The sequence below is a fragment of the Hippoglossus stenolepis genome, chromosome 17, assembly GCF_022539355.2.
Source record: "Hippoglossus stenolepis isolate QCI-W04-F060 chromosome 17, HSTE1.2, whole genome shotgun sequence".
In the NCBI taxonomy this organism is placed as follows: Eukaryota; Metazoa; Chordata; class Actinopteri; order Pleuronectiformes; family Pleuronectidae; genus Hippoglossus; species Hippoglossus stenolepis.
Window position 1 is genome coordinate 679,682 of NC_061499.1, and position 11,493 is coordinate 691,174.

Below are 11,493 nucleotides of genomic sequence, written 5' to 3' on the forward strand. Positions count from 1 at the left end.
CACTGTCAAGATTCAAACCAACAACCTCCCTCTGCTCTAAACGTTCCTGTTTGGACGATTCCCTGCAGCTCAGAGAGGAAAACTCAGCTCAGCAGAAACTTGAAAACTGACGATGTCGTCCTCTAATTTACTTCTTTAAATGTAAACTCAATCCACCCGGGAGGCGGCAGACATCATCTTAACTACCGTCTGCGGACCTTCCTGTTTCTGGAGACTTCTGGGATTGCAGCAGTAATTGGTCCAGGAAGAGCGACGCCAGAGGAAGTGCTTACCTGAGCACCAGACATTACTCAGCACCGCCGCCATCTTGGATAAAACCCCCCCTCAGCCCTCGCTCTACACGCTCTGAACTTCTCTCTCTTCTTCTTCTCGGTCTTTTACAAATGTTCTCTTGTCAGCTCAGGAGCTGAGACATGAGACGGCAGAGAGGAGACGTCTGGACGCAGTGAGAACGAGTCGGACACGAGTCGGACGGAGCTGAGCCGTGAAAATAATCAAAGTAAAAACTGATAAAACCACAGTGAACATCTTCCTCCCTGATGTTCTTCATCCTCTCTGTATATAGAAGTACAGCTTCTGTCCCTCTTAATATATATATATATATATATACAGTATATATACACACACGTTCAAGTTTACTGTATATTGTAGAACATGTACGCAAGGAAAGAATAAACACTTAAATATAAGAGGAGAAGGCGTTATATATGAATCATATATAAGCCCAGTGTGTGTTTATGTTTGTGTGATGATCTCGTCATCAAGGTCACAAACAATTTCAAGTTGTGATGAGAGGAGGTGGAAAGGAAAGGACTGAAGGAAGGAAGGACTGAAGGAAGGAAGGAAGGAAGGACTGAAGGAAGGAGTGAATTCGACTGAACTCAATTATCTGGTTTGATTTAATTAAAGGAAAACACACGCACACAAACACGCACACACGCACACACACACACACACACACACGCACACACACACACACTCAGTGCCTGAATTGACGCTGTCAACAGAGTTTGCAGTTGCACAATGGAACCAGATGGTGGCAGCACTCTACTGAAAAATGCAGGAGTGTGTGATGTTAAACATCTGAGACAGAAACAAGTCTGTAAAATAATAATCTCGTGTGTGGTTTAATATTAATAAATTAATACAGTAAATAAAGACGTGAGAATAAACTGTCCTGAGGCTGAAAACTCTGCTGTTAAAGGTAAATGTGTAAATAACATGTTTGATGAACTGAGTAAATCATAAAACTTCTAAAACTTCCCCTGTGGTTGTGAATGTAAATTTACATTTTACATTAAATAAACCAGAGTCTCCTTGATTCAGGATTTACTCTTTTAACCTCAAGCAAAAAAATATAAATGACTTTTCTTAAATTAAGTTCATTAAATTAAAGTTTAATCAACCTGCTGAAACCAAATCGCCACAAAAACGTAGAAATCCATAGAAGAGGTTTTATTAACATCCAGTGAAGAGAATCTGTGTTTTACACACGTCTCTGAATTTACTGAGATGAAAGTAAAAATACTCTGATCAGTCAAATAATACATCATTAAAACGTGTTTATATATATATATAAGACTCATTCCTCTACTAGGTCCCTCAGTGACTGATACTTGTACTTATCGTATACTACCACGAAGTACTGCAGCTCCTGTAGTACTGAAGTATAAATAACGTGTTACTACGACGACCACACGCTCACGAAAAATTAAAGGAAAAATATCAAGAACACAGAAATACAAGATCAAAAAATACAAGACCTGAGCTGGATCCATTTCATTTAAACATGGGGTTAAATGTAATGCACACACACACACACACACACACACACACACACACACACACACACACACACACACACACACGTTATTATTCCAGGCTCCTTCATCCTCTCAGCATATGAGGAAAGGGCCCCTCATAAAATCATTTTATCACCCCCTCGACCCCAAACCCCACATCCCTCCCTCCCCACATCGCATCAACTGCCCCTAACCCCTCTGGCCATGGGGCCCTTTAACCCCCCACCCCCACCACCTCTTATGAGCCGATAAATATCAAACGCACCCGAACCCCAAATGTCACAAACGTCCTGAACACGTGAAATTATATAATTTCACGTGTTCAGCTCTCATCACATTTTAGCCCTGTTTGTAAAAACAACACAGACACACACACACGCACGCACACACACACACACACACACGCACACACACACACACACACGCACACACACACCTTCCCTCTTTTCTTTGAGTTTTACAGTTTCTGGATTTTGAACAAGTTGATTTCAGTGTTAACTTCCCACTGACCAGCCTCACACACTCCTCCACCAACCGGGGGGGCAGCTTGACAACAGCCGCCTGAATGCAAGGCAGAACCCCCCCATCCTGAACCCCTACTCATCCTATCACTGCTAATAGCATAGAGAGAGAGAGAGAGAGAGAGAGAGAGAGAGAGAGAGAGAGAGAGGGGGCCACTGGGCAGATGATGTATCTGTCTTCTGGGGTTGACACGGCCAGCCAGCATGTGTGTGTGTGTGTGTGTGTGTGTGTGTGTTGTGTGTGTGTGTGTTGGGGGAAAGGGGGTGCAGGGTCACTGTCAGGGAATTAGAAAAGGGAATGGGGGGCAGAGGGATAGAATGGCTGGAGGGGTCCTAAACTCGACCCCTCCCTCCGCTCTCCCTCCTTTCTGCCCACCCACCCCGCCTCGGTCACGCCTGTCAGGGGCCGGTGACAGACGGCGCGTGGGTTATTGTGTGTGTGTGTGTGTGGGGGGGGCACTGTTTGGCGTGTGGATGTCAGAGGTCAGGCACATGGTCTCAGCCACCTCGCGCCTCACACACACACACACACACACACACACACACACACACACACAATCTCACACACACACACACACAAACGAGCTGCCTGCCTCTTCCACCTGTCCCCTGTCACATTCACTAGCAAGCAAACACACACACACACACACACACACACACACACACACACACACACACACACACACACACACACACACACACACACACACCCTCTCTCTCAATGAGCAAGTGTGCAACTGCTGTAATGAGCGGATCAGCTACGTACCAGAACAACAGGAGGAGAAGCTGCAGTGGGATCATTAGAACCACTCTACCCCGAGAGAGACGCTTTCTAATCACGATCTTATAGTTTAAATAAGTTAAATCATCAATTACTTACTTAGATGTTACTTAACAGACATTAACAGTTGCTCTTAGTCAAAGTTAACGTCTCCCGCAGCAAATCCTCACGTTTGAGAAACTGAAATTAGATTTTTCTTGAACAAAATGACTAAAACAATCGATCAGTTATCATCGAATTAATGCTGATTAAATATCTGTTATTATAAATTATGATAGAGTGAAAAGGAACAGGAAGTCTGATCTGTGATCTGTGCGGCTGCAGACGAGCGTCTCACACATTGAAACTCCTGCTTTTTAAACTCTGAGGCCAAAGAGCTGCGTCGGTTTTTAATTCTATGAAACTTCAACATCAACTTTCAGTCCCAAGAAAACACGTCATGAAAAGTTAAGATGCACAGATTCAAATAAAGAGCTGCCAGCTGTGACAGGAGCTCGTCATAAAACCCTGAATGTCAGATTTAATGTGCACAGGTGGAATCAAATCTAAAGGTTGTGCATGTAGAGTTCATGTGAAGTTACAACAAACAAATTAAACTTAAAACTTTCTGTTGGATTTGAGGAGAATCCGTTTTCATCTCCATCTGTTTGGTTTGTTTTTAAGTCAGATTGGTCTCTGACCTTCAGGTTTGAAAAGTAAAGACGAGTTGAACTTGAATTTAAACTTGGAAAAAAAGCTTTTTAATTCAACGAGCATCACATCAGAAACCACGAGCAGATCTCTGGACATGTCTGTTTGCATTTAATGAGAATATGTATTTCTGCTTGAGACAACAACATCATCACAGAGACAGCAGACGGCTTTAAATAACTATGTTGCCCCTCACTAGAGAAATTATACTGTTCTTCCAAACCCTGTCAGAGTATATTTCACCTTCCATCGGACAGGATCCACAACTTGTCTGATGTTTCTGTGGCCGACTGAATTCACAACATCCTCCAATCTGACAATAACGCTGCTGTTCCTAATTCTGTGAGTCCTGGAGCCCTCACCCCCTGCAGAAGAGTGATCCCTTTCAAGCCCGACCCCGGAGTTAATAAGTGACTGCGGCGGAGGATTCGCCGCTGCCGGGATGCACGGCGTCACTTTCCCCCACGAAAACCAAGTGTTTGACTCGTGTGTGGCCACGAGAAACGGAGGGAGACGATTGTGTTTGTAGCGCTGACAGCGAGGAGGGCTAATGAGTTAGCTTGTTGCCTCCACATCCTGACATGTGCAACAGAACGAGTGCTGCAGCCTCACATTCCCCCCATTAGCATCCGTCCTCCTTCACATTGTCCCTCACCTCCCACCTCTCTTTGTCCTCCACTCCGTCCATTCCTTGAGTTATTCTGATCCCTCTCATTTCCTCCCTTCCACTTCTCCCTCGGCTACAATACGACCATCTCACTTGAACTTCCCTTTCCCCCTCCACCTGTTCTCCGTCCTCCTCCCTCTCTCCGTCAGATTCCACCTCTTCCCTCCTCTGACCTCACGTTCTCTTAATCTACACATTCATTCTCTGCAGAGGTTTGTCTCTCGCTCTCGCTTTCATTAATCTGAGGTTTATTCAAATATTTGTGGAGCTGCTCAGGAAACAGAAGCAAACACACATAATCCAACCTTTTTACAAGACAGAATTTGGGAAAACTTGAAAGATAAAGTGACCTGAAAGTTCAACAGAATATCTCACATCTTCCAAAATTAGCAGCTACATTATTTTGTAACGCGGCTTAAGATTGACTCTTCTCCCACTGACAGTGTTTCTGTGTTTCTCAAATCAACGCTTTCTACCTGGATGTTCCTCGTCCATCGCTGCAGGTCGGAGCTGATAAAAACACACGTCTACAAAATGTGTGCAGGTTTCTGAATGTCTCGATATGGAGCAGGAAGTTTAATGAAATAATGAGGAAAGCAAATGTTCTGTAAAAGAGAGAAATTAAGAAAAATACATTTGTCATAAACTAAGGTGGTAAATTGTCATCTTGAGCTTTTAAAATAAAACATCAGTCTGAATTAAACTTATTAACTCCACATATATTCTTTTGTCTTTAAGTTTAAATATGTCCAACAAGGAGGTTATGTTTCCACCCCTGTCCGATTGTTTATATGGAGGATGACGGATTTCCATGAAACTTGGTGGAAGGTTGGAACGTGGGTCGAGTTGGAAAACATTACACTTTGGGTTATCGATCTGGACAAAGAGACAAATCCAGGAGTTATTTTTATCACCGTCTTCAACATTTCAAGACCGTCTCACTGATTTCCCAGTTGCCTTCGCAGAGGAAGGATCTTCACAGCAGATCCAGACGAAGATCCAGGAATCGAGAGGTGTGTGTTCTACTGAGTGTCATTCTACTTCTAATTATTCTACTTCTGTTTCTCAGACGGCTTCCTGATCCGATGTCACTGTTCTGCCTCAAACGCCACCGAAAACACATCATTTCTATGTGTGAGAAATGTTTGTGTAACTGAAACTCTATTTTGCATTGTGTCTTTATCCCCGTCTCCCTCTTCCTCCTCATCCCTCCATCCGCTCCACATCCTCCTCCTCTCTCTCTCTCTCTCTCTCTCTCTCTCTCTCTCTCTCTCTCTCTACCTTCCTCCCTCGCTCCTCCAGCAGTGGTCAGCAGCAGCGGTCACCACTGGACAACGCTTCGCTAGCACAGGACACACAGACCCGTTGCCAGGCAACAGCAATGAAAGATTGCTGCGTGCGTGTGTGTGTGTGTGCGTGCGTGTGTGTGTGTGTGTGTGCGTGCGTGTGCATGTGTGCGCACTAGGGTATGTGCGAGCATGTGTGCTGCTCACATGTTTGTGTGCGTACCTGTGAGAGTGTTAATCATTGAGAATAAACATGTTTCTCTGGCTGTAGCTGGAGCTTCGCTGTGAGGCAAACAAAGTGCTGCATGCTAATGTGTCCACTGGTGTTTACACTTTAACAACCGGGGTTAAAGGATTATTCGGCCCCTTTATTCCCTGATATCCACGTGATAGTCGGTGTCAGGTAACGAGACGGGGGAAGCCAGAATACATTCGACGTAAATCCATAACAAACATGTGTCTCCCCGCTGGAAGAGAGGAGATGAATTGGGATGTTTTCGGTTTCAGGAGGAAAAGAGTTTCACGGTTTTAGATGTAAAAACTGTTTAGATCAAACCGACGACTTCCTGATTTTAAGAAAAAGGCCAATCCCGTTTCAGTGCGTCCACTCGGGTCTAATCTGTGAGACAACACCGGGCCGAGCTCCTCGTGGTTTCATGAGTGAGTTGTTTGAAGCCTCTTTCTGCAGAGGAGGCTGTGAGTGCGTCTCCTGAGTGAATGAGTAGATTCTGCTGTGATTCATGTGGGCCGCCGGTTCTCCGAGTCTATGCACAAAGTCCTGCCTCCGTGTACCTGGTATGCATGTGTGAGTCAGAGAGTCATTATGTGTGTGTGTGTGTGTGTTCATACGTGAACGTGCACGAAGGCGAGCGCTTTCCAAATATGTCTCTAGAGTGTTTATTATATCCGATACAGTACCTCTTTCTCGCACCACATATTTCTGTGCCGATCGATTCCTCTGACTCCCGACAAGACAATAATCGCACCGCCCCCCCTCTCTCCTTCTCTCCACCATTATTACTGCCCTCCCCAAGGAGCACAACGCCGGGATGGAGGGATTGAAACAGAGAAATAAATGGAGGGAGGACGAGGGGAAGGAGGAAATGGCCACCGCGTGTTACTTCCTTTCCCAGAATCCCTGAGACGGAAACAAATGAGCAAAGAAAGACCAGAGACAACGAGCAGAGGCTGGAAATATTTTTTGGGGGTGGGGATTTTTTGGGGGGGATAATAGCCGCAACAAGGACTGAGAGACATGACAGGGACGGTCCTGAAGAGAGAGAACAAGGGAGGTAAAGAGACAGTGGGGAATGATGGAGGGAGCAGGAGAGGGAAGGGACGGTACAGTGGGGACGAGCAAAGAGAAAACAAATGAGAAAAGAAGATGAAAAACAAAATGACAGAACGGACAACAACATTTTAGAGAATGTGAGGATAATGGCTGATGGAGGAAAATATAACGAGCTGTGCTAAAAAAAAAAAAAAAAAAGGGAAAATGTGGAGAGACAAGAGCAGGAGTGAGGGAACGGATGAGTGGAGGCATGCTGGGACAGTTAGAGAGGAACAGAGGGGAGGAAATAAATGAGCAGAGATTAAAAGAGAAAAGAAAAGAGAGAGAGAGACGAGGGCCCCGAAAATTTAGAAATTGGGGCGAATTGAGAGAAACGTGGAGAAGGAATGAGGCGAAAAGAGAAATGAAATGGACACGTGCAGAGTGAAGTGCAGTGTGACAGAGCGTCCTCACAGGAAATAGCAGGAAGGAAAAGATAGTGACAATTGGACTAACAAAGACACACAGCCTCGCCTTGATAGTGTGTGTGTGTGTGTGTGTGTGTGTGTGTGTGTGTGTGTGTGTGTGTGTTTGATTGGATGAAGAGGAGGAGGAGGAGGAGGAGGAGGAGGAGGGAGGGAGGGAGCAGAGTCAATGACAGAATGAACCGACAGGTGATGACCGAAAAAATGAGATGGAGACGTTTATAAAAAGGAAAAGAGGAAAAAGCCTCCGAGACGCCGCCGGCGAGCGTCGTGAAGTCCCAGTGTCACGTCCGACCTAACCTGGATGTATCGCCGCTGTCACCGTGAACTGTGGGACGCCGCTTCCAGAAGCAAACAGCACCCAGGGATAACACCCCCACTACATTTAAAACCCAGCTAAAATGCAAGAAAAGTCTTTCCTCTGAGCGTTGATGTAATAATGTGGAAGTTGATGAAAACGTGCACTGGATGTTTTTCTCTGCAGGAATAAAAAAAAAGAAGATGTTTCCAGCCCCTGATCCCGCCGCCTCCTTTTCAGCTTGACCACCACATTCCCTCCATAGAAGATCATATTATCCTTCAATTTGGAGTTATGAGGCCGTCATGTGACCGCCGGGGATATTGATGTTCAGACTGTTTGGATCCAGGGGCGTGAAAGTCCCGGGGAAATAAAACCCACAGGAAACAAAAATTGTGATTCAAACGTCTGATTCTGGGTCTGATGTTGAACAAGTGAAACAAAAAAAAACGCCGGATGTGCTTCTGCAGCTCTACAAGTGCAAACGGCCGGATGGGGGGGGGGGGACCAGGCCGGCGTGCGTCCTCTGCTGCAGCCGCCCGGTGATCTATGGTGCGAGCCCCTCCGTGGTTAGGTTTACAGGTTTATCGATTGGACCCGACTTAAATTGGCTCCCAATTAAACAGAGCGCTTATTTGACCTCTGCACCCCCCCCGTCCTGTCCTCTCCTTTCCTGTCCCGTTAAATACGCCGCCGCCGCCGCCCCCCTCCTCCTCCTCTGCACCTCCATCTCCATCTCCTCCTCACGCTCCCCACCTCCATCGCAGCTCCTTTCCATCGACTCATCCATCTCTCGCTCAGTGTAATACCTCTACACCCTTCCCCCCTTCGTCTATGGCCGTCACCCCATCCTCATCCTCTGTTACCAGCACCTACCCCCTATTTAAACCCCTCTCTCTCTCTGTCATCGCACGGAGCTGCGTTTGTTTCCTCTCTCCCTCCTTCCCCCAGATCTGATCTTTTCTTCGTTTCTCTCTCTCTCTCCCTCTCAGTCAATCCATCAAACTCTCCTTAAATAACAACGATGAATTATTAAGCGTATTTATTCAACCAGCATTAATTATAAAATACAGGCGGCCACGGATGGAGAGGGCGAGAGAAGAGGAGGAGAAGGAGGAAGAGGGGATTGGGAGGTAAAGGAAAGGTGGAGGGTGAGGTGGTTTGTGGTTATGGGGGAGAGAAAAAGAAGAAGAGGAGGGAGGTGAAGAGGGGGGTTAGGAAATTGGTGTGGCTAGCGGAACAGCTCCCCTCCCTCCCCACCACCACATCCCTCGCTCCCTCCTCACCCTCCCTGCTTTGTATTCTGCGGGGATGACAGGGGGAAAGCTTTATTGCTCTGAGTTTGTATCGATCGGGGCCCCGCACGGGGGGGAGCCAGACCCACGCGCACTGGAGGCCCTTTCGCAGAGGCCGCGCAGCCCCCCGCCTCGCCCCACCCACCACACACACCCTTCTCCATCCTCCCCTCTCTCCTTCCACCTCTCCTCCCTCTTCTCTCACTTTCAAAATTGCGAGCAGCTCCTTATCTCGTTTTGGGAAGTCAAGAGTATAGAGGCGGCGGCGGCGGCGAAGCGAGTTTAGGTACAAACATGATCTCTCTCTTTCTCGGCAAAGACTTTCCAACCAAACACACACGTTTGCCAGGAGCAGCATCGCTCACATACGCCCAGATGATGCTGCATCACACACACACACACTGTAACAAACACACACTGTAACACACACACACTGTAACAAACACACACTGTCAAACACTATCCCAGTTCTGCAGGGCTGAGCTGCTGTCCTGACCGGAGTTGCATCAGAAATCCCTAATCTGGGAGCGTGACCGTCCTCAGTTCCAGCAGACAGGGATAAGGACGCTCCAGGCAGATTCCAAATTTAAGGATAAGATGGGATGGGGATGCAGGTTCTGAAATCACCCTAAGGGGACGGAGGGATGGGATGGAGTCAGGGATGAGAGGAGTGGAGAGGGGGGAGGTGATTCCTCCCCCTGTGGTGCCAGGAGCAGAGGGTCAGCGGAGAAACACACGGACGTCTTTTATTCCTGGATGTAGAGTTACACACGGCTGCAGCCACAGAGTTTCACTTTGGGTCAACAGGGAAACTGTGAGTTGAGTTTACAGATGATAACGTCACAGCACATTGCAGAGTCTGTTATAAACAAACTGCATATTACTTAAAAATATACTTAACATTTCTACTTTCTATCCACGATATGTGCAACCTCTTAGTGTTTAATTACACTGTACATTTAATTTCTATTCTATTTTCATCTTTCCTATTTATATTGCATGTTTACTTATTTATTACATTTACTGTCTATATTTTTTTGACTGTTTGACTGTTTACTTATCTTATCTTAACTTATATTACCTTATCTTAACTTGTGATATTTGATCTTATCTTAATATTATATTATTCAATGATTCCATGTAAATAAAACCGTCCCTATCAGTTTGTTTGTTTTGTTTTTAGATGGAATTTTTTAAAATCTGCTCCACGAAGAAAGAGCCGATCATGGCTCAGGATTATTCTCCCACTTTGTTGCAAGAGTTTGTATTTTTGGACAATTTCACCAATTCCTCAGAGAATAATTCATGAAAAAAATCTGACATTTTTAGGGAATTGATTTTTATGAGTGTGTGAAATTTGGAACAGATATAAATAACATTTTTAATTTGGTTTCATGAGGAAACTAGTTTTTGTGAACTAATTACTTAAAGGGATATTCAATGTTTTAAAGAGTGACGACAGGAGATAAGTGAGAAGAAATGGAAAAGAAGAAAGGTAGCGACGGGGCCAGGAAAATAAAAAAAGTTTGATGAAATTCAAAAACATGTTGAACGTGATGAACTATTTACATTTTAATTCTCTGGAGGCAGCATCAAGTGACTCCAAAACAAAGGGAATTAAATCTTTCCCTCAAGAGATTGAGAAAATGGACAGATCTGAAAAAGACGCAGCTGAAGTATCTTTGATTTCATGACGCACGAGGATGAAACGTCCTCTTGTGACTGACGAGGGACGATTCGAGACACGTTTGACGACAGACGACGGCCTGAGAGTCGAGCCTGGCAACTTTCCGGCCACTCGGCTGAATGTGTAACCTCCCGGCCGCCGCCGCCGCCGCTGCTGCTGCTGCCTTCCACTTAACAAACTCCATTTTGTTGAGGTGGGCTGAACGAATGGGCGAAGCCAGCCATGGAGAGAGAGAGAGAGAGAGAGAAGAGGAGAGAGGGAGAGAGAGAGAGGGAGAGAGAGGGAGAGAGAGATGGACGAATGGACGGCTGGAGGGAAGAATGGCTGCTCAAGGCCACCGTGCTCTGACCCCCTCCCCTCCTCCTTCATCGGTTTGGCTCCAGAGTGGCTGTTATCTCTGTATTTTTACACTCCTTCCATCAACAGACCGCCCCAGACCCACTTATGTTCACTCACCAAATGACACACGGACACACACACACACACACACGCACACACACACACACACACACGCACACATACAGAAACACACAAAATTACAGATGTAGACAATGGCCGCGGTGCTGCTAAGCCACAGTGCGTCATCCGGCGAGCGAGCGTGCGTGTGTGTTTTTATTTTTTCATGCGTGCACTGGGTAACCTTTTTACAGACGCCGCAAATCACCTGCTGCCCGGCTGTTTGACCACGAGCTCCCTGATTCAGAAACGCTC

The 11,493-nt window shown here is 46.1% G+C and overlaps 1 protein-coding gene across 1 annotated transcript in view; it reads right to left on the reverse strand.

Annotated features, from left to right (window-relative positions):
* LOC118124680 (POU domain, class 2, transcription factor 2) overlaps positions 1–306 on the reverse strand; it is an 11,512-nt gene extending 11,206 nt beyond the window's left edge. The window contains exon 1 of the mRNA XM_047344225.1: positions 273–306. Within this exon, the coding sequence (XP_047200181.1) occupies positions 273–306 (34 nt within the window). The remainder of the gene's footprint in view (positions 1–272) is intronic.
* Between the last annotated feature and the right edge of the window lie 11,187 nt (positions 307–11,493).